Below are 27,096 nucleotides of genomic sequence, written 5' to 3' on the forward strand. Positions count from 1 at the left end.
GATCGTTTATACCCCCTGGCTACAAATTTGGAAATCAAGTCGTCAATTTGAACAGCAGCTAAATCTGCGTCGTCATTGATCCTTCTCAATCTGATCATCTGAGAGTATGGCAAGCCATATTTTAGATTCCTAGGGTGGCAGCTCTTCCAGTGTAGGAAGGTGTTGCGATCAGTGGGTTTAGTAAAAACCGTAGTGGTAATCCTACCCTCCTTAAGAGAAATTTTAACGTCAAGGAAATCAATGACCTGTCGATCCATCTTATAAGTAAATTTGACCGGACTAGAGGACTCATTATGTTGTTCCATGATAGATTTGAAACTCGCCTCTGTCCCCCTCCACACCAGCAGGAGGTCATCAATAAATCTAGTATAGAATACAATATTGGTAGCAATCTCAGGATCTTTGAAAAATATCTCATGTTCAGCCGCGAACATGAAGATGTTAGCATACGTCGGAGCAACTGCGGAACCCATCGCACACCCTTTGGTCTGCAAATAAAAATTTCCATCAAAAAGAAAATAATTTTTGGTGAGGATGAGTTCCAGCAGTTGCCCGATAATTTCAATATGGGTTTTATCGAGAGAGCTAAATTCCATCAAGAACTTCTGCACTATATCCAACCCCTCAGCATGAGGAATGACAGTGTACAAACTACACACATCTGCTGTAATTAACCATACATCACCAGAAACAGTGCCTAAATCAATTAATTTATTAAGGAGTGCTGTGGTGTCCAGTAAATAATTAGGATGTGCCTGCACAAAAGGTTGTAAAATGGAGTCTAGAAGAGTTGAAGTGGGTTGAAATAAAGATATGTATACGGATAAAATGTGCACTATATATATACAGTAAATCTTGGAACTCACTGTAGTTATTTTCACATGGTTCCACCATAAAATAAGCATATGCTTTCCTTACGTACAGTTGTTTTTGAAACATATGATTGGTTTTACCGCACTGTGCATGTGCAGATCTGGGACTGCCTTGACGCTCACAGTGCCCCAAAAATGCTTGATTGACATGTTGCTGGTGTTTTGGGGGCAGCATTCCAGAAAACATGGGTGTGTAGGTCCTGTTTCCGTGTGTGCCGAATCCAGGGACTACATACTTGGGTATAGCTTCACTGTGTCACAATCCTGACTAAAATCATGTCATTTGGTGACTTACCTCTACCATCTGTCGTGTATCCTGTGTGTTTTCTGCTGGCTGGAATAAACAGCTCACCAGTACTATGAGTTCCCTGGGTGCTGAGTTCTTTATCAGGAGAGTGAAAGTTGCTAACGAGCTGCACTTCTGTTGATTAACCTCTGTGAATGCTGAATTCAGCAAGTCTCTTCATGCTGTCCTATACTGTGCAATAATGTGTAGGGAGGCGGTAGCACAGTAATGTGGTGAGGGGGGTAGTGCAATAATGTGTTATGGTAGCCACGGTTGGATTATAGGCAGGGCGGCAGGGACGGTCGCTCAATTCCCTGCTACTCTCAAGAGATGATGACATCTAACAAGACTGTGTGCATCTCAGAGACTGTCACGTTAATGAGTCCCATAGAGCTGCTGACACCATGCAGGACTGTTTCAAGCAAATCTGTATAACCACTTGCTTGTACACTTACACTCTTGTGTGTGGATCTCCCACAGCTCCAGACTGTGACCAATGATACTCCACAGCAGCGAGCGGCGGTATGCTCGCTGCTGGAGCAGTAAAATTACCTGAACCCAGAGAAGGCCACTGGCACCTGTACGGTAAACTCAGATGGCTCCCAGCAGTGACCACTGACCTACTACAGTGTAGCAGTGGCGCTACTGCAGTGGCCACATTACAGTGCAGCTTACTGCTCGCGGCCGCCCCTGCTAGAAGGAGGATGTCAGTTGCTCCCTTGACCCTGAAACACCCTGTAGGAGGCATCCCCTGTCGGAAGGAGGATTGCTGGCACTCCTCCACCTTGATCCAGCCAACCCCGCACTGGAGTCAAGCATTGCAGCTTCGCATTCTCCTTATTATTGATAAGGGCCCCACAGGTTTGTTGTCCAGAGGCCCCACAAACCTTAATCCAGCCCTAAAGGTAACGCAGTATTGTGGTGTGGGAAGGTAGATGTAGTGTGGGAATGTAATCTGGGGAGCAGTGAAATAGTGGTAAGGTAATGTAGCATAGTGATATACTTCAGCGATGTAGTGTGGAGAGGTAGCGTAGTGATGTAGTGTGGGAGGTAGAGTGGAGATGTAGTGCGAGTAGGTAGCATAGTGGTGTAGTGTGGGGAAGTAGTTTGGGGAGGTAGATATAGTGAGGGAATGCAGTGTTGGGAAGTAATGTAGTGGTTTAGTGTGGGGAGGTAGTGCAAGGATATAGTGTGGAAATGTAGTGTGGGAAGGTAGTATAGTGATGTAGTGTGGGGAGGTAGTGCAGTGATATAGTATGTAGGCTGACCATATTATCCCTTTAACCTGGGACTCCTCATGAATTACATGGATTCTGTGACTGGCTGACTACAAGCCTGCATTTCACCTGGTTTTAAGCAGCCACAGAACCTGTGTAATTCATGAGTGTCCCAGGGATAATATGGTCAGCCTATAGTATGTCACCACACCCCCCAACCCACTTGGAAGAATTTCTCTACGGCGCTGATCACACTACCTGTGACGGCATATAATCGGCCCTTCCTAAATTTCAGCTCCAGGCCCACATGGACCTTAATCTGGCACTGACCTGAGTTCCCTCCAAAACCGGCTATGGTCGTTGCCATGACAGTTCCAGGTCAGCTGACCTTCCAAGGCCCAATCCGGAATCACTTCCTCATCATGTGAATCCCTCATCCAGTATGCAGTGAGCAGGAGGTATGTTCCAAGTCCCAGCAGTGGCAAGCTGTCAGTGCTTTGTTGTCTCTCAGCCTGGTGTGAGCTACAGTATCTCCTGCTGGTAAAGACTTAGGGCCTAATTCAGATCTGATCGGTGGGCAGCTCATTTTGCTGTCCTGCGATCAGGTAGTCGCCGCCTCCAGGAGGAGTGTAAATTTGCTGTGCAAGTGTGCGTTCACATGTGTACGCCAAGCTGTGAAAATCCACTTTGTGCAGTCTGTGCGCTACCCAGATCTTACTCCTCCAGTGCGATGAGAACAGGCTGATCGGGGACGGAGCTGACGTCAGACACCCTGCCAGAAAATGCTTGGGCACCGCAGCATTTCCAAATTCTCTGGTGTGCCATCCCAGTGACCCAGAGGGACTGTCCTGCATATCATTGCGGCATTTTGAGACTTTGCTAGTTCCATCCAGCATTCTGGAAAACCTGCTGTGCTGGTTCCGTCCTGCCTTCTGCAAACCTACTCCGTTGGTTCCGTCCAGCATCTGGAAAACCTGCTGTGCTGGTTCCGTCCAGCCTTCTGCAATCTACTCTACTGGTTCCGTGCAGCATCTGGAAAACTTGCCTTGCTGGTTCCGACCAGCATTCTGCAAACCTACTCTGCTGGTTCCGTCTAGCATCTGGAAAACCTGCTGTGCAGGTTCTGTCCAGCCTTCTGCAAACCTACTCCGCTGGTTCTGTCCAGTATCTGGAAAACTTGCCTTGCTGGTTCCATCCAGCCTTCTGCAAACCTACTCCGCTGGTTCCGTCTAGCATCTGGAAAACCTGCTGTGATGGTTCTGCCCAGCTTTCTGCAATCTACTCCGCTGGTTCTGTCCAGCATCTGGAAAATCTGCTGTGGTGGTTCCATCCAGCCTTCTGCAAACCTACACCGCTGGTTCCGTCTAGCATCTGGAAAACCTGCTGTGCTGGTTCCGCCCAGCCTTCTGCAAACCTACACCGCTGGTTCTGTCCAGTATCTGGAAAACCTGCTGTGCTGGTTCAGCCCAGCCTTCTGCAAACCTGTTGTGCTGGTTCAGCCCAGCCTTCTGCAAACCTGCTGTGCTGGTTCAGCCCAGCCTTCTGCAAACTTACTCCGCTGATTCCGTCCAGCATCTGGAAAACCTGCTGTGCTGGTTCCATCCAGCCTTCTGCAATCAACTCCGCTGGTTCCGTCCAGCATCTGGAAAACCTGCTGTGCTGGTTCCGTCCAGCCTTCTGCAACTCTACTCCACTGGTTCCATCTAGCATCTGGAAACTCTGCTGTGCTGGTTCCGTCCAGCCTTCTGCAACTCTACTCCACTGGTTCCATCTAGCATCTGGAAACTCTGCTGTGCTGGTTCCATCCAGCATTTTACAAACCTGCCTTGATGGTTCTGTCCAGCATTCTGAACTCTTGACCTGCTAGTTCTGCCCAGCCTTCTGCAACTCTACTCCGCTGGTTCTGTCCAGCATCTGGAAAACCTGCTGTGGTGGTTCCGCCCAGCCTTCTGCAAACCTACACCACTGGTTCTGTCCAGCATCTGGAAAACCTGCTGTGCTGGTTCAGCCCAGCCTTCTGCAAACCTGCTGTGCTGGTTCTGTCCAACCTTCTGCAATGCTACTCCACTGGATCCATCTAGCATCTGGAAAACATGCTGTGCTGGTTCCGTCCAGCCTTTTGCAAACTTACTATGCTGGTTCCATCCAGCATCTGGAAAACTTGCCTTGCTGGTTCCTTGCAGCCTTCTGCAATCTACTCCTCTGGTTCTGGCCAGCATCTAGAAAACCTGCTGTGCTGGTTCCGCCCAGCCTTCTGCAAAGCTACTCCACTGGATCCATCTAGCATCTGGAAAACCTGCTGTGCTGGTTCCGCCCAGCCTTCTGCAAACCTACTCCACTGGTTCTGTCCAGCATCTGGATAACCTGCTGTTGTGGTTCCGACAAGCCTTCTGCAAACCTACTCTGCTGGTTCTATCCAGCATTTGGAAAATTTGCCTTGCTGGTTCCGTCCAGCCTTCTGCAAACCTACTCTGCTGGTTCCGTCTAGCATCTGGAAAACCTGCTGTGCTGGTTCCGCCCAGCCTTCTGCAATCTATTCCGCTGGTTCTGTCCAGCTTCTGGAAAACCTGCTGTGCTGTTGTTCCGCCCAGCCTTCTGCAATCTATTCCGCTGGTTCTGTCCAGCTTCTGGAAAACCTGCTGTGCTGGTTCCTCACAGCCTTCTGCAATGCTACTCCACTGGATCCATCTAGCATTTGGAAAACCTGCTGTGCTGGTTCTGTCCAGACTTATGCAAACCTAAACCACTGGTTCCGTCCAGCATCTAGAAAGCCTGCTGTGCTGGTTCCGTCCAGCCTTCTGCAAACTTACTACGCTGGTTCCATCCAGCATCTGGAAAACTTGCCTTGCTGGTTCTGTCCAGCCTTCTGCAATCTACTTCTTTGGTTCTGTCCAGCATCTAGAAAACCTGCTGTGATGGTTCCGCCCAGCCTTCTGCAAAGCTACTCCACTGGATCCCCTAGCATATGGAAAACCTGCTGTGCTGGTTCTGCCCAGCCTTCTGCAAACCTACTCCACTGGTTCTGTCCAGCATCTGGATAACCTGCTGTTGTGGTTCCATCCAGCCTTCTGCAAACCTACTCTGCTGGTTCTATCCAGCATTTGGAAAATTTGCCTTGCTGGTTCCGTCTAGCCTTCTGCAATGTATTCAGCTGGTTCTGTCCAGCTTCTGGTAAACCTGCTGTGCTGGTTCCGCCCAGCCTTCTGTAAAGCTACTCCACTGGATCCATCTAGCATCTGGAAAACCTGCTGTGCTGGTTCTGTCCAGCCTTATGCAAACCTACTCCTCTGGTTGCGTCCAGCATCTGGAAAACCAGTTGTGCTGGTTCCACCCAGCCTTCTGCAAACCTACACCGCTGGTTCCATCCAGTACCTGGAAAACCTGCTGTGCTGGTTCCGTCCAGCATCTGAAAAACTTGCCTTGCTGGTTCCTTCTAGCCTTCTGCAAACCTACTCCTCTGGTTCTGTCCAGTATCTTGAAATCCTGCTGTGCTGGTACCACCCAGCCTTCTGCAAACCTACACCGCTGGTTCCATCCACTACCTGGAAAACCTGCTGTGCTGGTTCCGTCCAGCATCTGGAAAACTTTCCTTGCTGGTTCCTCACAGCCTTCTGCAAACCTACTCTTCTGGATCCGTTTAGCATCTGGAAAACCTGCTGTGCTGGTTCTGCATAGCCTTCTGCAAACTTACTCCACTGGTTCCATCCAGCATCTGGAAAATTTGCCTTGCAGGTTCCGTCCAGCCTGCTGCAAACCTGCTGTGCTGGTTCCACTCAGCCTTCTGCAAACCTACTCCGCTGGTTCTGTCCAGCATCTGGAAAACCTGCTGTGCTGGTTCCGTCCAGCCTTCTGCAAACCTACTCCGCTGGTTCCGTCCAGCATCTGGAAACCTGCTGTGATGGTTCCGCCCAGCCTTCTGATATCTACTCCGCTGGTTCTGTCCAACATCTGGAAAACCTGCTGTGCTGGTTCCATCCAGCCTTCTGCAAACCTACTCCGCTGGGTCCGTCTAGCATCTGGAAACCTGCTGTGATGGTTCAGCCCAGCTTTCTGATATCTACTCCGCTGGTTCTGTCCAGCATCTGGAAAACCTGCTGTTGTTCCGTCCAGCCTTCTGCAAACCTACACAGCTGGTTCCGTCTAGCATCTGGAAAACCTGCTGTGCTGGTTCCGCCCAGCCTTCTGCAAACCTACACCGCTGGTTCTGTCCAGTATCTGGAAAACCTGCTGTGCTGGTTCATCCCAGCCTTCTGCAAACCTGCTGTGCTGGTTCAGTCCAGCCTTCTGCAAACCTACACCACTGGTTCCGTCCAGCATCTGGAAAACCTGCTGTGCTGGTTCCGTCCAGCCTTCTGCAAACTTACTACGCTGGTTCCATCCAGCATCTGGAAAACTTGCCTTGCTGGTTCCGTCCAGCCTTCTGCAATCTACTTCTCTGGTTCTGTCCAGCATCTAGAAAACCTGCTGTGCTGGTTCCGCCCAGCCTTCTGCAAAGCTACTCCACTGGATCCCCTAGCATCTGGAAAACCTGCTGTGCTGGTTCCGCCCAGCCTTCTGCAAACCTACTCCACTGGTTCTGTCCAGCATCTGGATAACCTGCTGTTGTGGTTTCATCCAGCCTTCTGCAAACCTACTCCGCTGGGTTCGTCTAGCATCTGGAAACCTGCTGTGATGGTTCCACCCAGCCTTCTGATATCTACTCCGCTGGTTCTGTCCACCATCTGGAAAACCTGCTGTTGTGGTTCTGTCCAGCCTTCTGCAAACCTACTCCGCTGGTTCCGTCCAGCATCTGGAAACCTGCTGTGCTGGTTCCGCCCAGCCTTCTGATATCTACTCCGCTGGTTCTATCCAGCATCTGGAAAACCTGCTGTGCTGGTTCCATCCAGCCTTCTGCAAACCTACACCGCTGGTTCCGTCTAGCATCTGGAAAACCTGCTGTGCTGGTTCCGCCCAGCCTTCTGCAAACCTACACCGCTGGTTCTGTCCAGTATCTGGAAAACCTGCTGTGCTGGTTCATCCCAGCCTTCTGCAAACCTGCTGTGCTGGTCCAGCCCAGCCTTCTGCAAACCTACTCAGCAGATTCCGTCCAGCATCTGGAAAACCTGCTGTGCTGGTTCCATCCAGCCTTCTGCAATCAACTCCGCTGGTTCTGTCCAGCATCTGGAAAACCTGCTGTGCTGGTTCCGTCCAGCCTTCTGCAACTCTACTCCACTGGTTCCATTCAGCATCTGGAAACTCTGCTGTGCTGGTTCCGTCCAGCATTTTACAAACCTGCCTTGATGGTTCCGTCCAGCTTTCTGAACTCCTGCCCTGCTGGTTCTGCCCAGCCTTCTGCAAACCTACACCACTGGTTCCATCTAGCATCTGGAAAACCTGCTGTGCTGGTTCAGCCCAGCCTTCTGCAAACCTGCTGTGCTGGTTCCGTCCAGCCTTCTGCAATGCTACTCGACTGAATCCATCTAGCATCTGGAAAACATGCTGTACTGGTTCCGTCCAGCCTTCTGCAAACTTACTATGCTGGTTCCATCTAGCATCTGGAAAACTTGCCTTGCTGGTTCCGTCCAGCCTTCTGCAATCTACTCCTCTGGTTCTGTCCAGCAACTAGAAAACCTGCTGTGCTGGTTCCGCCCAGCCTTCTGCAAAGCTACTCCACTGGATCCATCTAGCATCTGGAAAACCTACTGTGCTGGTTCCGCCCAGCCTTCTGCAAACCTACACCACTGGTTCTGTCTAGCATCTGGAAAACCTGCTTTGCTGGTTCAGCCCAGCCTTCTGCAAACCTGCTGTGCTGGTTCCGTCCAGCCTTCTGCAATGCTACTCGACTGAATCCATCTAGCATCTGGAAAACATGCTGTGCTGGTTCCGTCCAGCCTTCTGCAAACTTACTATGCTGGTTCCATCCAGCATCTGGAAAACTTGCCTTGCTGGTTCCGTCCAGCCTTCTGCAATCTACCCCTCTGGTTCTGTCCAGCATCTAGAAAACCTGCTGTGCTGGTTCCGCCCAGCCTTCTGCAAAGCTACTCCACTGGATCCATCTAGCATCTGGAAAACCAACTGTGCTGGTTCCGTCCAGCCTTCTGCAAACCTATTCTGCTGGTTCTGTCCAGCATCTGGAAAATCTGCTGTGCTGGTTCCGCCCAGTCTTCTGCAAAGCTACTCCACTGGATCCATCTAGCGTCTGGAAAACCTGCTGTGCTGGTTCTGTCCAGCCTTATGCAAACCTAAACCGCTGGTTCCGTCCAGCATCTGGAAAACCAGTTGTGCTGGTTCCACCCAGCCTTCTGCAAACCTACACCGCTGGTTCCATCCTGTACCTGGAAAACCTGCTGTGCTGGTTCCGTCCAGCATCTGGAAAACTAGACTTGCTGGTTCCGTCCAGCCTTCTGCAAACTTACTCCTCTGGTTCTATCCACCATGTGGAAATCCTGCTATGCTGGTTCCGCCCAGCCTTCTAGAAAACTTACTCCGCTGGATCCGTCTAGCATCTGGAAAACCTGCTGTGCTGGTTCTGCCCAGCCTTCTGCAAACCTACACCACTGGTTCCGTCCAGCATCTGGAAAACCTGCTGTGCTGGTTCCGTCCAGCCTTCTGCAAACTTACTACGCTGGTTCCATCCAGCATCTGGAAAACTTGCCTTGCTGGTTCCGTCCAGCTTTCTGCAATCTACTTCTCTGGTTCTGTCCAGCATCTAGAAAACCTGCTGTGCTGGTTCCGCCCAGCCTTCTGCAAAGCTACTTCACTGGATCCCCTAGCATCTGGAAAACCTGCTGTGCTGGTTCCGCCCAGCCTTCTGCAAACCTACTGCACTGGTTCTGTCCAGCATCTGGATAACCTGCTGTTGTGGATTCATCCAGCCTTCTGCAAACCTACTCCGCTGGGTTCGTCTAGCATCTGGAAACCTGCTGCGATAGTTCCACCCAGCCTTCTGATATCTACTCCGCTGGGTGTGTCCAGCATCTGGAAAACCTGCTCTTGTGGTTCTGTCCAGCCTTCTGCAAACCTACTCCGCTGGTTCCGTCCAGCATCTGGAAACCTGCTGTGCTGTTTCCGCCCAGCCTTCTGATATCTACTCCGCTGGTTCTGTCCAGCATCTGGAAAACCTGCTGTGCTGGTTCCATCCAGCCTTCTGCAAACCTACTCCGCTGGGTCCGTCTAGCATCTGGAAACCTGCTGTGTTGGTTCCGCCCAGCCTTCTGATATCTACTCAGCAGGTTTTCCAGATGCGGGACAGAACCAGCGGTTGTTGTTCCGTCCAGCCTTCTGCAAACCTACACCGCTGGTTCCGTCTAGCATCTGGAAAACCTGCTGTGCTGGTTCCGCCCAGCCTTCTGCAAACCTACACCGCTGGTTCTGTCCAGTATCTGGAAAACCTGCTGTGCTGGTTCATCCCAGCCTTCTGCAAACCTGCTGTGCTGGTTCCGTCCAGCCATCTGCAAACCTACTCCGCTGATTCCGTCCAGCATCTGGAAAACCTGCTGTGCTGGTTCCATCCAGCCTTCTGCAACTCTACTCCACTGGTTCCATCCAGCATCTGGAAACTCTGCTGTGCTGGTTCCATCCAGCATTTTACAAACCTGCCTTAATGGTTCCGTCCAGCATTCTGAACTCCTGCCATGCTGGTTCTGCCCAGCCTTCTGCAATCTACTCCGCTGGTTCCATCTAGCATCTGGAAAACCTGCTGTGCTGGTTCAGCCCACCCTTCTACAAACCTGCTGTGCTGGTTCCGTCCAGCCTTCTGCAGTGCTACTCCACTGGATCCATCTAGCATCTGGAAAACATGCTGTGCTGGTTCCGTCCAGCCTTCTACAAACTTACTATGCTGGTTCCATCCAGCATCTGGAAAAACATGCCTTGCTGGTTCCGTCCAGCCTTCTGCAATCTACTCCTCTGGTTCTGTCCAGCATATAGAAAACTTGCTGTGCTGGTTTCGCCCAGCCTTCTGCAAAGCTACTCCACTGGATCCATCTAGCATCTGGAAAACCTGCTGTGCTGGTTCCGCCCAGCCTTCTGCAAACCTACTCCACTGGTTCTGTCCAGCATCTGGATAACCTGCTGTTGTGGTTCCGTCCAGCCTTCTGCAAACCTACTCTGCTGGCTCTATCCAGCATTTGGAAAATTTGCATTGATTGTTTCGTCCAGCCTTCTGCAAACCTACTCTGCTGGTTCCATCTAGCATCTGGAAAACCTGCTGTGCTGGTTCCGCCCAGCCTTCTGCAATCTATTCCGCTGGTTCTGTCCAGCTTCTGGAAAACCTGCTGTGCTGGTTACTCCCAGCCTTCTGCAAACCTACTCTGCTGGTTCTGTCCAGCATCTGGAAAATCTGCTGTGCTGGTTCCGCCCAGCCTTCCGCAAAGCTACTCCACTGGATCCATCTAGCATCTGGAAAACCTGCTGTGCTGGTTCTGTCCAGCCTTATGCAAACCTAAACCGCTGGTTCCGTCCAGCATCTGGAAAACCAGTTGTGCTGGTTCCACCCAGCCTTCTGCAAACCTACACCGCTGGTTCCATCCAGTACCTGGAAAACCTGCTGTGCTGGTTCCGCCCAGCCTTCTGCAAAGCTACTTCACTGGATCCCCTAGCATCTGGAAAACCTGCTGTGCTGGTTCCGCCCAGCCTTCTGCAAACCTACTGCACTGGTTCTGTCCAGCATCTGGATAACCTGCTGTTGTGGATTCATCCAGCCTTCTGCAAACCTACTCCGCTGGGTTCGTCTAGCATCTGGAAACCTGCTGCGATAGTTCCACCCAGCCTTCTGATATCTACTCCGCTGGGTGTGTCCAGCATCTGGAAAACCTGCTCTTGTGGTTCTGTCCAGCCTTCTGCAAACCTACTCCGCTGGTTCCGTCCAGCATCTGGAAACCTGCTGTGCTGTTTCCGCCCAGCCTTCTGATATCTACTCCGCTGGTTCTGTCCAGCATCTGGAAAACCTGCTGTGCTGGTTCCATCCAGCCTTCTGCAAACCTACTCCGCTGGGTCCGTCTAGCATCTGGAAACCTGCTGTGTTGGTTCCGCCCAGCCTTCTGATATCTACTCAGCAGGTTTTCCAGATGCGGGACAGAACCAGCGGTTGTTGTTCCGTCCAGCCTTCTGCAAACCTACACCGCTGGTTCCGTCTAGCATCTGGAAAACCTGCTGTGCTGGTTCCGCCCAGCCTTCTGCAAACCTACACCGCTGGTTCTGTCCAGTATCTGGAAAACCTGCTGTGCTGGTTCATCCCAGCCTTCTGCAAACCTGCTGTGCTGGTTCCGTCCAGCCATCTGCAAACCTACTCCGCTGATTCCGTCCAGCATCTGGAAAACCTGCTGTGCTGGTTCCATCCAGCCTTCTGCAACTCTGCTCCACTGGTTCCATCCAGCATCTGGAAACTCTGCTGTGCTGGTTCCATCCAGCATTTTACAAACCTGCCTTAATGGTTCCGTCCAGCATTCTGAACTCCTGCCATGCTGGTTCTGCCCAGCCTTCTGCAATCTACTCCGCTGGTTCCATCTAGCATCTGGAAAACCTGCTGTGCTGGTTCAGCCCACCCTTCTACAAACCTGCTGTGCTGGTTCCGTCCAGCCTTCTGCAGTGCTACTCCACTGGATCCATCTAGCATCTGGAAAACATGCTGTGCTGGTTCCGTCCAGCCTTCTACAAACTTACTATGCTGGTTCCATCCAGCATCTGGAAAAACATGCCTTGCTGGTTCCGTCCAGCCTTCTGCAATCTACTCCTCTGGTTCTGTCCAGCATATAGAAAACTTGCTGTGCTGGTTTCGCCCAGCCTTCTGCAAAGCTACTCCACTGGATCCATCTAGCATCTGGAAAACCTGCTGTGCTGGTTCCGCCCAGCCTTCTGCAAACCTACTCCACTGGTTCTGTCCAGCATCTGGATAACCTGCTGTTGTGGTTCCGTCCAGCCTTCTGCAAACCTACTCTGCTGGCTCTATCCAGCATTTGGAAAATTTGCATTGATTGTTTCGTCCAGCCTTCTGCAAACCTACTCTGCTGGTTCCATCTAGCATCTGGAAAACCTGCTGTGCTGGTTCCGCCCAGCCTTCTGCAATCTATTCCGCTGGTTCTGTCCAGCTTCTGGAAAACCTGCTGTGCTGGTTACTCCCAGCCTTCTGCAAACCTACTCTGCTGGTTCTGTCCAGCATCTGGAAAATCTGCTGTGCTGGTTCCGCCCAGCCTTCCGCAAAGCTACTCCACTGGATCCATCTAGCATCTGGAAAACCTGCTGTGCTGGTTCTGTCCAGCCTTATGCAAACCTAAACCGCTGGTTCCGTCCAGCATCTGGAAAACCAGTTGTGCTGGTTCCACCCAGCCTTCTGCAAACCTACACCGCTGGTTCCATCCAGTACCTGGAAAACCTGCTGTGCTGGTTCCGTCCAGCATATGGAAAACTTGACTTGCTGGTTCCGTCCAGCCTTCTGCAATCTACTTCTCTAGTTCTGTCCAGCATCTAGAAAACCTGCTGTGCTGGTTCCACCCAGCCTTCTGCAAAGCTACTCCACTGGATCCCCTAGCATCTGGAAAACCTGCTGTGCTGGTTCCGTCCAGCCTTCTGCAAACCTACTCCTCTGGTTCTATCCAGCATCTGGAAATCCTGCTGTGCTGGTTCCGCCCAGCCTTCTAGAAAACTTACTCCGCTGGATCCGTCTAGCATCTGGAAAAACTGCTGTGCTGGTTCTGCCCAGCCTTATGCAAACCTACACCACTGGTTCCGTCCAGCATCTGGAAAACCTGCTGTGCTGGTTCCATCCAGCCTTCTGCAAACTTACTATGCTGGTTCCATCCAGCATCTGGAAAACTTGCCTTGCTGGTTCCGTCCAGCCTTCTGCAATCTACTTCTCTGGTTCTGTCCAGCATCTAGAAAACCTGCTGTGCTGGTTCCGCCCAGCCTTCTGCAAAGCTACTCCACTGGATCCCCTAGCATCTGGAAAACCTGCTGTGCTGGTTCCCCCCAGCCTTCTGCAAACCTACTCCACTGGTTCTGTCCAGCATCTGGATAACCTGCCGTTGTGGTTTCATCCAGCCTTCTGCAAACCTACTCTGCTGGTTCTAAGTACGTCAGGTATTTATGCCGGATAAGTCTGATAAATACCTAACCTCGTGACTCTCCCTACTTCCTAATGTATCTTCAAATGATATACTTCGTTCTCATGCCAAGGCATGTGCTCTATTACCTTACTCCCCATATATAGCTATGTTCTTAAACATATTACATAGAGCTTATTTATCTCCCAATAGAAGATTCCTAATAGGAGACTCACCAAATTCCAATTGTTACAAATGTGGCGCTAATTCAGCAGATTTATTTCATGGTCTTTGGGATTGCCCTGTAATCCGAAGTTTTTGGATTCAGGTCAGAAAATATTCTACTGATAATTTGGTTAACTATATCCCTATGACACCTGAATGAGCTCTGTTTGGCATGCTTCCTCCCAATACTCGCATATCGCATGGCAGCAAACGTCTCTTGTTAGCTATAGGAGCAGCGGCCTGCAAGACCATTCTACAAACCTGGCTACAACCCTCTCAGCCACTATTGTCACTTTTTAAAGCTAAATTACATCACTTATTCAGGATGCAGTGGGTTGAAGTAGTTCTGGCTAGAGAGGCCAAAGTGGAGAGGTTCTTCCTAATGTGGGAATCATATATAGCCACCCTATCATTACCAATAAGAACACAGCTTCATAATAGCCTAAAGGACACGACTTGGTACAGGTTACAAATGGCAGCTAATGACCCTCCAATTCCTCTGTAATACAATATTTCAGTTGATAAATGAAGTCAAAGTGTTTTGAATAAAGCCTATTCTGATCGAGGGGGTGGCGGGGGGATGGCGGGGCACCGGTGGCATGGCAGCTATTGACTCTGATTGTAATTGACTTGATGTTTGTTCACATGTAGTATGTATGTATGTATACACATATATAGTACCCCATTATTGTGACACGATATCATTTAACAGTGTGGATAGATTTTATATTCTTTACTACTGTATGTTGATTTCCTGAAGTCTTGAAAACTTTATTATTGTTTGTCACAATGATTTTGAATTGGAATATTGATGCTTCAATAAAAAAATTTATTAAAAAACCCAAAAAACTTAAACTATGTATGGTGGCAAATAAGAAAGAACGGCCGGATCAGCACTGACATTACGACTTATTGCCACTACGTACGTCCACGACATGACTTTATTTATCTCATTGGCTACGCCAATAAGCACTGAGTCTCCAACTCTCTCTCCAATACACCGTAATAGGGCCGGCCAGTCAGCCAGGCCCAACTGACCCCCGGTAAGGAGGGCCAGAGTATACAATGTATTGGGCAAAGAGCGCACCTCCAAGCAGTGGCGCAATAGCCACTGTAACCACCGTTCTTTCCCACCACAGAGATAGGTTGACAAATCCCAACTGGCAAAGAAAAAGAAAAATGGGTGGGGAAACGGGAGGTGACTTGGGGAGGGAGGGCGGGAAAATTCTGGAGAGAAAGAGACAGATGAAACCTTGTCTCTACTCAAAATGTATGCTAGCTCCTCCCTAACACTCCCATTATTCTAATTAACATCCAACCCCCCAGACCTCTTTAATTGTTTGCTAACCTGCTAATTGTGCAAGGCCCATGCAATCCTACTGCCTTGAAGTTTTCAAACGTTTGCGCTATTTGCGCTGGCTTTTCATAAACTTTCTATCGGTCGATGTTGGACCGCATGACATCATTACACAATAACCTTACCACTAAATGTGAACTAACTTAACTTATCTAGAAATAACGACACAGACTACTGAAATGCCATTAAAATAGGTCAACTGTTATTTATTTTAATTATAATACTTAAACTAAGTATGGTGGCAAATAAGAAAGAACGGCCGGATCAGCAGTGACATTACGACATATTGCCGCTACGCATGTCCATGACATGACTTTATTTATCTCATTGGCTACGCCAAGAAGCGCTGAGTCTCCAACTCTCTCCCCAATACACCGTAATAGGGCTGGCCAGACAGCCAAGCCCAATGACCCCTGGTAAGGAGGGCCAGAGTATACAATGTATTGGGCAAAGAGCACACCTCCGAAAAGCAGCCCAATAGCCACTAGTCTAAAACAAGAAAAAAAAGAACAGAAAGCGCTACTAAATTACTTATTAAAAAAAAGTTTTTTTTATTATTTTTATTTTTATTTTGCTTTTTTTAAATTAATGATATAAAGCTCCTTAGTTCACCTATATATCAGAATACACATTCCAAAATTTCCCTTTATACAATATTATAAAAAATCTGGCCAGTTTAAAACAATAATAACACATTCACAAAATGAATACTCTGCTCAGTGCAATAAAATAACAATTAGATACAAATGGATCCCGCTGTTTCCTTTTAGTATTACAAGGTAACCATGCTCCTGATTGAAGCTTAAACGTTCAGGTTTTTAAAGCTGTGTTTAGAAGTAATTTTATCACAGTTTCCCGTGCAGAGTGTAGAATAGTGAATACAAGTCCACGCACTTATGGATTCAAATGATGTTAACTTTCAAAGTAGATTAAACCACACAGCAATTTCAGTGGCTGTTCCTTTTCATTTAGAAGGTGTATATAGCAGCAATGAATTAAATGCTTATAGTTTTAGCATATAAGCCGGAATGTAGCCTTCAGAAAAAGAATGTTTTGCAGATCAGCTGATGGTTATAAGCTGATTAATTGTATAGCATAAAGTCACTTGATTGCTTTTAGATTAACAGCTGAGTATGTGATCTTTTTACTCCAAACGGACATGGATACTTTTTCTACACCTCAGACTGGTGTTATAACATGGCCATGTTGTGTAAAAATAATTACCACATAACCTCCTGGGTTCGGATCCTTTTCGCTCCCGGCTCTGATCACTCTGCTCCTATTCACCAACGAGGATTACACTACAGATTTACCTCATTGCGCTGGGCAAACATCCAAGGACCTCCGGATAAGGCTCGTATACAGGCATTTGGGCACCAGAGCCGGGAGCGAAAAGGATCCGAACCATATATACAGTGAGCTGCTTCTGGATTATTTAAATATTAAACATATATATATATAATCATTTTTATAAAACACTATAGGACTTATATATGCATTAATTGTAGATTGCCAATCAGCGCCAGGGGGTCACTTTGTTGTGCCCTTTTTTTCTTTTTGTTCTACAATAGCCACTAGAACCACCGTTCTTTCTCGCCACACACTGGCTCGGCAGGAGTCGGTGCCGCCACCACCATAAGACAACACAACTAACTATACCCTAACTAACTCAAGCCATACCTTCATCCGTCAAATGGACATCAGTTCTCAATAAATTAGCATCCTTAACGAATAAGTGGGTGAGAGACTAGTGCGCCACCCAAATCCTAACCGTACTACGGGAATGGCCAGGGGAGGAGAGGGGAGGGGAACGACCTGTCCCAAAGTGAAAACCTGCAAAACCTGCCACAGAGAGCGCAAGCCAATAGAACCCCCCGGGTTCTCAGGAGAAAAGCAGGGCAAAATCGGTGACGAGTGGCCAATAAGGCTACAGGTCGAGTCCAGTCGAGGAAAAACAAGCAGACGGGGAAGCAAGGTGGAGCGGAGGACACCCTCGCAGACTTACACAGAAAATTACATGTGGCAAGAAAAGGCACCCCCACCCCGCCGGCCCGTTGCTCCGTGAGCAAACTGAAGCAAAACAAACTGAAAATTAAACATTAGCCAAACCCACAGAAAGAGCCACCCCGATAGTGGACATAAACTGTATAGGCATTGGATTACCAGTGACCAAGTGATTTAATCTCGGCGTCTGAGAAACCCAAGGACGCTGCCGTCACAGCCCCGATGCAAAAGGAATGCGTGCCATACATTGATGGCGACAATCCCAACGCAAGGAGGCAATTCCACCGAAAGTGGTAGACTGTCAAAGGGGACCCATCAAGGTTCAGGAGCTTACGCTCTGCCACCACGAGGCCGCGAACCACAGTAGCGTGGCTGGAGCCACCGACTGGCATGCCAAAGCAGTTATCCCTGCCATATAACCTGCCAACAATGAGAAGGGCAAATGTCACCTGTAAGCGCTGCAGCAGGGGCCAACTGGATACCCAGACTGTGAACCGTGTTTAACAGCCAAATGGATACACCATTGAACTCACTTAAAAAGGTATCCCTGCAAAGCTCGGATGACAACCTAATGAAGTGATGTGGCCAACGCACGCCAGCTGTCGCCCGCTCCAATTTGCAACAAAAAATCCTACCCATGGGAATGACCCAGCAAGCAAAATTGAAAAGACAGAGAAGGGATTGGCACTGGCACAAGGTAACCTTGCCACCTGCCAATTCCCTCTCAATCCCCCCACGCAGTTATGCAACTTTGTCTAAGGGCAAACAGCAGCAACCCGCTTCAGTATCTATTTCAATGCCTAGATACGAGAGGCAAGTGCAGAGACCCTCACATTTGTCTGGAGCGATGAGTACCCCAAATTCAGAAAAGAGTGCCATCAAGGAGAAAAGTAAACATGCACACCTGTCTGAATTGGAAGGCCCTATGCACAGGAAATCATCCAGATAGTGGGCGACTACCATTTCACCCATCCCAGCGCAAACGCACCAATGGAGAAATGAACTAAAAGCCTCGAAAAAAAGCACAGGAGACCGAGCAACCCATGGTAAAGCATTTGTTGATGTAAAATCTGTTGTCCATCCTAAAGCCCATGAAACGAAACGAATGAGGGTGCAATGGCAAAAGACGAAATGCAGATTCAACATCAATTTTACCCGTTAACGCATGGGGGCCCGCCGCTGACTAGGTGCAACGCATCATCAAACGACTGATATGTAACCGAGGATAGCGCCGCAGGGATTGCATTGTTATCTAACGTGCCATGCGGGTAAGACATGTGCTGGATTAGTCTAAATGCGCCTGGAGTCATCTTAGGGACCACTCCGACCGGGGATAACACCAAATTCGGCAAAGGGGGTGAAGCAAAGGGGCTGGCCATGCGACCCAGTTGCACCTCCTTCGCCACTTTGCCTTTCAGAACATGGGGAAGGTCTCTGGCCGAGCGTAAGTTCCGAGGAGCCGAGTAAGGGACCTCACCGCTAATGGGAAGGCGAAATCCCTCGGTAAAACCATCCAGCAAAAATTGCGCCTGAGGGCGACGTGGGTACCAGTGCAGCCATTTGCGCAAGGCGTACACCCTGACAGGGGAAGGGGCTTTACTGAGCGCTATTAACGCCAGAGGATCTGCCATCTGACCCCGCACCGGCAGGCTTGGGACATTCCTTAGCTGGATAGGACGCTCCGCAATGCAGGCAACAGTGTCGAAAACGACATGTGGACCCGGAACCGCAATTGCCATTGTTAAAGGCAAAACAATGACCCTTGGATCTTTTTCCCACGATGGCCCGAAAGGAACCTCTATTGTGTGGCCAAACTGGCTGGGCAGGAGAGGCTTCCTCAAGCTCAAGGGAGCTCTCGGTAACCTCAAGCCACACTTCGACGTCCTTCACTCCGAAGGCTATGATGTGCAGCCCGTGCTGCTTGCGCCTGAAGTCCGTATCATACCGAAGCCATGCGAGAAACAGACCATGAATCATGTGCAGATAGCGCACAATGTTCATGGCCTCTTCCGGGCGCGTCTCCAGATAACAGGCTAAGAAGGTGTAGAACCCCTTGAGCCAGTTAACATAGGACCTATAGGCGTCCTTACCTATCCCACTCTTTTTCTTGGCCGCCACAAAAGCCTTGCGGGTCTTGGATGTCAAGGCAAAGACATTCACGTAATTTCCGCTATTGATACGATCCTGTACCCATGAGCGGATACCACGCAAGACCTTAGTGTACGGGCAACGCACGACATCGCTGGGGCTGTCCTGTTCCAGACTGCTGCTCCTGCTCCCGTGCCTATGGCGATGCAAACGCTTACCGCGCTTGCTGGAACGCCTATGCCCCTGGCATTTACCCTTGCAAAGCTCCACATGACACTTGCCACTCGCAGCCTCGACCGCCTCACCCCGCTGCCCTAGTGCGCAATCAACATCAGTCTCATCTGACGAGGAGGCTTGGGAGTCCTGTCACGGGACGGTCGATGCGGAAGACTGCTCGCTGTCATAGGAATCGCTCTCCATCATGTACACCTGATCTGAAACACGTGAGGGAACAGAAGGTGCCAGCGAAGAGCCAGGCAATTGGTTATTTGCAGACGCCTGCGCACCGGACCCATTGGCAACCAGTGAATGCTGTCCCACAGAAGAAGTAGGAGTGGCGCATAACGACGTAAGTTGAGTGACCAGCGGGGTCAGGGTAGACCGCAAGTCACTGAACTGCCCCGTCGATCCACTCCCGGATGCCTATGCAGTCAACAGGGTAGTCAAAATCCCTATGACGGAAACCAGTAGCGCAGTAACAGCCGCTGTGTCCCCGGTCACGGGCACTGCCGCTGGTGTAATAGGGAGCGCAACACCACCTATGGAAGGTTCACCTCCAGCCAAAGGCCTAGCACCACCATCCGGATGTGCAGGACCTTGAGCTGCGCGTCTAGTCCTACGCCCAGTGACTGCCTGAGGCAGGCTGGCACCGACCAGGGGGGATCATGGCCCGACGGGGAATCCTTGAATCAGGCCGACCCAGAGTGGCCACTGATGCCAGAGCTTCCGCCGCAGGAGACCAAGCCATGCTAGAAACAGTGGCAACTCCCTGACTGGGCACAACAGCACCACGACTCTTGACACGCCAAGCCTGAGCGCCACGTGACAAGATGGGTGCGTGTGCTGGTGCCCCCGCATGTGCCCCACGACCCTGTGAGGACCCCTCTGCATTATTATTATTGGGGACTGAACCCCTGGGGGCTGGAAAATCATGCCCTGCAGGGAACAGCCGCTGCCTCCATCTTGTGGGCCGCTCATGTGCGTTATGTGGCGCACCCATACCCCTGGAGGCTGACACATCAGCACTTTCAGGGGTCAAATGCACCTGTCTCTCCCAATAAAGCCCCCATGCAACGGCGGGGACCAAGGCAGAGGCGGGTGAAGCGCTGGGGGTAGACGGGATCTGCCGGTGGCCACCTGAGCGTGTTGTAGGTCCCCCGGTGGAAGTAGCCGCGAGACCGCTGGGGGTAGCACCCGCGAGTGCACCCGCGGCAGCAGGCAACACAGGAGGGCTGTAAAATTGGCAATGGCGTCGAGCGGGAGGCTCTGCTGAAGCCGCCTTCAACCCAGCAACCAGGTAGCGGGCAAGGGGGAGCGTCCGTCTGTGTGGGCGAGCGGCCATTACAATGCACAAATAATGAGGAGAAAATAGAAAAAGAGGAAAGGACAGAAGTTTATTAAGAGAGAATAAGTAGGTCAGGGATAGAGAGGAAGAGTGAAAGAAATATTGAAGAGCAAGAAGAGGATTGTAAAATAAAAGGGGGTTACTCACAGGAGCACAACCTTTTCAGGGAAAATTCTGGAGAGAAAGAGGCAGATGAAACCTTGTCTCTTCTCAAAATGTCTGCTGGCTCCTCCCTAACACTCCCATTATTCTAATTAACTTCCAACCGCCCAAACCTCTTTAACTGTTTGCTAAACTGCTAATTGTGCAAGGCCCATGCAATCCTATGGCCTTGAAGTTTGCGCTATTTGCACTCGCTTTACATTTCATTTCCTCAGTTTTTTCCTCTACAGGTTCTGGGGTCATCCTTGTGACACATTTTACACAGTTTTCCTTTAAAAGAAGAATTGTCCTTGATACTATAATGTATTTAAAGGGATGATTACATAGGCTTTTATTGGGTTGATTTTGAATAGACTTCATTCTCAAGAGACAAAGGGGGTAATTCCAAGTTGATCGCAGCAGGATTTTTGTTAGCAATTGGGCAAAACCATGGTGGTCATTCCGAGTTGTTCGCTCGGTAATTTTCTTCGCATCGCAGCGATTTTCCGCTAACTGCGCATGCACAATATTCGCACTGCGACTGCGCCAAGTAAATTTGCTATGCAGTTAGGTATTTTACTCACGGCATTACGAGGTTTTTTCTTCGTTCTGGTGATCGTAATGTGATTGACAGGAAGTGGGTGTTTCTGGACGGAAACTGGCCGTTTTATGGGAGTGTTTGAAAAAACGCTACCGTTTCTGGGAAAAACGCGGGAATGGCTGGAGAAACGGAGGAGTGTCTGGCCGAACGCTGGGTGTGTTTGTGACGTCAAACCAGGAACGACAAGCACTGAACTGATCGCACTGGCAGAGTAAGTCTCGAGCTACTCAGAAACTGCACAGAGAAGTCTTTTCGCAATATTGCGAATCTTTCGTTCGCAATTTTGATAAGCTAAGATTCACTCCCAGTAGGCGGTGGCTTAGCATGTGCAAAGCTGCTAAAAGCAGCTTGCGAGCGAACAACTCGGAATGAGGGCCCATGTGCACTGCAAGGGAGGCAGATATAACATGTGCAGAGAGAGTTAGATTTGGGTGTGGTGTGTTCAATCTGCAATCTAAATTGCAGTGTAAAAATAAAGCAGCCAGTATTTACCCTGCACAGAAATAAAATAACCCACCCAAATCTAACTCTCTCTGCACATGTTATATCTGCCTCCCCTGCAGTGCACATGGTTTTGCCCAATTGCTATCAAAAATCCTGCTGCGATCAACTTGGAATTACCCCCAAAATCCAAAGCAAATAATACAATTGAAAAGTATATATAATATACTAATTCGGGTTCAAATGATGTCAATAAAATGTTGATTGCTCAGTCCTGCAGCTCCCAATAGAAATACTCTGAAATACTTCAACAATATAACAAAACAATTCTAAACCTGCAATTGGAGACAGACTAACCCGCATGAGGGAATCGGGACTTCTCTGGACTTTAGGGGTCTATTCATGAAGCAGTGAAAGGAGTGGAGAAGTGAGCCTTTAGAGAAGTTGCCCATGGCAACCATATCAGCTGCTCCGCACAATTGTATAGTATGCAAATTATAAATGCTGATTGGTTGCTCTGGGCAACTTCTCCACTGGCTCACTTCTCCACACACTTGCCGACTTTCAGAGAGGCCAGGTCGGCTGATCAGGTGGCGGGGCTTTGAAACAGGGGCGAGGCTCTGAAAGAAAGGGGTGGTCTGGTGGTGTGGACTGGAGACATGATCACGTCATTGTGGCCACCCCTGCTATGCAATGCCCACATTACATGCACTGCAAAGTAGGGGGCGGGCCTACAATGACGCGATTCACTGCAAATCGCGTCATCAGCATACCTAGACCACTGAATTTCACGAGTGGTGCGGGGGTGTGCGGGGTGCTGCGGACAGTTCGGGAGCCTCCTGGCCAATCCGGGAGGATAGACAATCATGCTTCTCCACACTTTTCACTGCTTCATGAATAGACTCCTTAATAAGCAGAATACTAAATCCATCCACATAGATGTAAAACGGACTTCTCTATACTCCACATTGTACACAAGCTGTATTGTACCTTGTTCTTTCCATGTTGTATTTCATGCGTTTGAAACATTGCATATACCTCACTTGTTTCTGTACTTACAATATTATATCCTTTATCAAATCTGCATTTTCCAACACACGGTTTGTAACATGATCATATACTCTGTAATACCCCTTTTACACCGCCTGAAATATCCCGGTATTTTGATCAGGAGAGCGCAAAATCCCAGGATTGCAATCAGTGAAAAAGGGTCCAAAACCCTGGGTCCATTTTCCCAGGAATCCATCCCGGCTTGCGAGCAGGTTGTACATTGGTAAGGGGTAGGAGGTGGTGTAAATGGGTAACTCGGGTCATCCGACCCAGTACCCATTTACAGCATGGCAGACCTCCTGAACCTCAGTGTCCGGCGGGCAGTCGGGAGGCTGAGGGTCACGGTGCATGCTTTCTATGCAGACAGCAGCGCCGTGCTGGTTGCTATGCAGCGGTTGAGGCTGGGGTCATGGCACCTGCTGTTTATGCAGACAGCAGCACTGTGTCTGGTGCCCGGAAGTGCTGGAGGCTGAGGGCAGCACAGCAGCTTCCAGATTGCTGGGCTTGCCCCCAGTGTGACGCTCCGGAGACCCGATCTGCAGGGTTTCCTGGCGCTTGAAGATGATGTTATCTCTAAGCGCCGGCCCACAAGACACTGCAACTGGGTGCAATGTAAACGGTGCCGATGCGGGAATATCCCGGATCGGCACTGCGGTGTAAAAGGGGGGAGTCCCGGGTCTGACCCAGCTTGGAACAGTGTTCCAAATCTTGGGTCAGACTCGGGATTTTGGTGTAAAAAGGGTATTAGTTTTTGAGCACTGTGACTCAATAAAGACAAACTTTGCATTTGAAAACATTCAGATATATCATTTGTTCACAGATACTCACTCACATAATCCCCAAGGTGTGTGCAGGTAGCACACAGACCTATTATAAGCTAACATAATATAAATTAGCTTATCATCACTTACAAAGTCCTCACCCACTCCTCTCCCAGTTAAGGGGGGTACTCACGGAGCGATCGTTGCTTAAAATCTAAGCAATCTGACTAGATTGCTTAGATTTTAAGCCTGATCACTCCGTGTGTACCCCCTACAGCGATAGCGATGTGTAGCCCCGCGCATCGCTATCGCTGGTGCTAGATTGGCCTGCCATGCAGGCCAATCTAGCGGGTCTCTCATTTCACCCGTTGGGTGAAATGAGCGCCCCCCCCGTCTCCCCCCGCACGCTCAGCACACATCGCGCTGTGCTGAGCGGCGGGAGAAATGTGTGCTGAGCGGTTCGCTCAGCACACATCTCTCCCGCATCGGCCAGTGAGTACTGGCCTTAACATCTCTGACCTTATCTCCCTTTACACTCCTGCCTGTCCTCTTCACTCTGCCAATGCACGCCGACTCTCCTGCCTACTAATTACTTCCTCCCACTCCTACCTCCAAGATTTTGCACGTGTTGCTTCCTTTTTCTGGAATTCTCTACCTCTCCTCAGACTCTCCACTTCTCTACAAAACTTAAAACGGTCTCACAAAACACACTTCTTCACCAAACCCAGCCGTCTCTCATCCTAACCCACTGTGAGCCCACGCTCACTTTCTACCCCATCTGTGTCACCCCTGTCTGTGTGCCCCTCCCCTTTAGAATGTAAGCTCACAAGAGCAGGGTCCTCTTTCCCTCATGTGCTTTTACGTCTCTTTCTTAACCTATCTTCTTTTCAATACTCCCTTTGATGGCACCAAATCCCTCGGTTTTCTGCCAACCTGATACTTATTTCAGTGCTGTTTACTGATGCAGCTATGTTTATATAGACTGTGTTTCAGTGACGTGCGGTGAGGTCATGGGCTGGGGAGGCACTGCAGCTAAACACCCCCCACCCCCCGGTAAAAAAAAAAAAAAAAAAAAAAAAAAGTGCAGCCCCCCCACCGCTAAAACCAGCACCAGGCAGAACCAGCCAGGGGGGGGGGGGGGGGGGGGGGTAATGCCATAGCTGGGGAGACACTCAGTGTGGGGTACCCCTGCCATGCCGTAAAACACCCCCCAAGCCAGTCAGCCCAGGGCTGGAATTCCTCGGAAAGTGGGGCCCCCAAAAAATCAAAATGGGGTGCCCCCTCCCGAGCAACAACCAGCACTGGGCTGATAGCCCAGTGCTATGCCCCGCACCCCTGGTGGCGGTGGGTGCGGGGTTCATTGTATGCTAATACTGTTCTTTACAGGTGGCCTACAGGTCCCAGCAAGCCTGCCCCAGCATGCTGGCATTTGGAGAACCACAAGTGCCAGCATGCCCGGACATAAAGGGCCCACTGGCACCTGTAGTCCACCTGCAAAGAATAGTAATATTGTTCTTTACAGGTGGCCTACAGGTCCCAGCAAGCCTGCCCCAGCATGCTGGCACTTGGAGAACCACAAGTGCCAGCATGCCCGGACATAAAGGGCCCACTGGCACCTGTAGTCCACCTGCAAAGAATAGTAATATTGTTCTTTACAGGTGGCCTACAGGTCCCAGCAAGCCTGCCCCAGCATGCTGGCACTTGGAGAACCACAAGTGCCAGCATGCCCGGGCATAAAGGACCCGCTGGCACCTGTAGTCCACCTGTAAAGAAAATATAAAAAAAAAAACACTACACGTTCTTTAAAAAAACCTTTATTAAACAGGGTCTTCACCTGGGGGCGGCGGCCTTTAAGCTCTTTTGCGTGGCCGCCGCCTTCCCAGGGCTTCCGGCGTCTTCACCTGGGGGGGCGCCACCTCCCCAGGGCTTCTGGCGTCTTCCTCCGGCGTCTTCACCTGGGAGGCGGCGGCCTTTAAGCTCTTTTGCATGGCCGCCGCCTTCCCAGGACTTCCAGCGTCTTCGCCTGGTGGGCGGCGGCTGCTAAGCTCTTTTGCATAGCCGCCGCCCATCCAGGACTTCCACGGCTTCTTCGGTCTTCAGGAGCTCTTCACAGCTCCTCCTCCGCCGTCGGACTGACAGCCGCTGCCTCGCGCTGACTTATATAAGTCAGCGGGAGGGGGCGGGGTGATGACGTGGCGAGCCATGATTGGCTCGCGGCGGCCATCTTGAATTTAAAAAATGACGCTGAGACGCCATTTTTGAAATGGGTACCACTTCCGCTGACAAACTGTGCACAATGCTCCTGAATGCCGCGTCCCGCCGCCTCTACCGCCGCCCGCATCTCCACCGCCAGCACCTCCGCCGCCCGGCCCGCCGCATCCCGCACCTATGCCGCCCGCACCTTCGCCGCCACCGATGCCCACATAGTGATTGACAGCGGATCCAGTGACTGATCCGCTGGCCAATCGCTGTGGCCTCACTCACAGCGGCGTGCTTTCATAGGTTGAAAGCACGTCCCTGTATGAAAGCGGCACCTCTAATGGTGCCGCTTTCCCATGCAATTTCAATGGGCTTTTCCTGCCCATTGCTAGGCCCCGTCCGCGCCCGCCCCCCCGCTCCCATATCTTTTCCCAATCACTACGGGAGGCACCACGATCGGTGCCTCCCAAACGAATTATGCACACTTTAATGATAAGTAAAATAATAAAGAAGATACTTATGTGTCATAAGTATCTTCTTTGTATTATTTTACTCATTAATGATGACAGGGGAGGCACTGCCTCCCCTGACTGCACGTCCCTGCTGTGTTTGTCCTGTATTATATTGAACTGTAAGTCACTGTCTTCATGTTTTGCTTGTTTGTTTACTCTGTAATTGGGCGCTGCGGATTCCATGTGGCATCATATAAAGGATAATAATCTTAATAACTCTGTGTCTGGAACAAACCATATTGCCATGCAAGGGGAGCAAGTGTGCAAGGAAAATATTAACTGCTTTATTTTTACACTGCAATTTCAGTTTGAACACACCCCACCCAAATCTAACTCTCTACACATCTGCCCCAATGCAGAACAACATGGTTTTGCCCAGTTGCTTGCTTTTTTGCTTTACTTACAAAACATGAATCAGGCCATTAGTTACAATCATTTTCTGCCCTTCCTTTTCCCAGCTATGGACACAATTTGGGGACATAGAGACCATCAGCCAGAGATAGATGAGATATTGACAGAACAGGAGCACTACAAGAAGACTAAGAACATGACTGTGCTGGAGCTTGTGAAGGAACCATCCATGCGATGGCAGCTCTATGTTGTGATCATCATTACCATCACCGTTCAGCTTTCTGGAATTTATGCAGTTAAGTGATTTAATCAAATATTAATAAACAAATGCATTCTATAGCATGGATCCTTTGTCACCGATCAGTAATTGACACCCACCAGTAATTTTAGCCTACATAATTTGATGCCT

The 27,096-nt window shown here is 49.9% G+C and overlaps 1 protein-coding gene across 1 annotated transcript in view; it reads left to right on the top strand.

Moving 5' to 3' along the window:
• The window catches only part of LOC134884584 (solute carrier family 2, facilitated glucose transporter member 9-like), a 150,124-nt gene that overhangs the window by 60,748 nt on the left and 62,280 nt on the right, over window positions 1-27,096 (top strand). The window contains exon 7 of the mRNA XM_063913000.1: window positions 26,795-26,982. Coding sequence (XP_063769070.1) covers window positions 26,795-26,982 — 188 coding nt within the window. The remainder of the gene's footprint in view (window positions 1-26,794; window positions 26,983-27,096) is intronic.

This window comes from Pseudophryne corroboree, chromosome 1 (assembly GCF_028390025.1).
Source record: "Pseudophryne corroboree isolate aPseCor3 chromosome 1, aPseCor3.hap2, whole genome shotgun sequence".
In the NCBI taxonomy this organism is placed as follows: Eukaryota; Metazoa; Chordata; class Amphibia; order Anura; family Myobatrachidae; genus Pseudophryne; species Pseudophryne corroboree.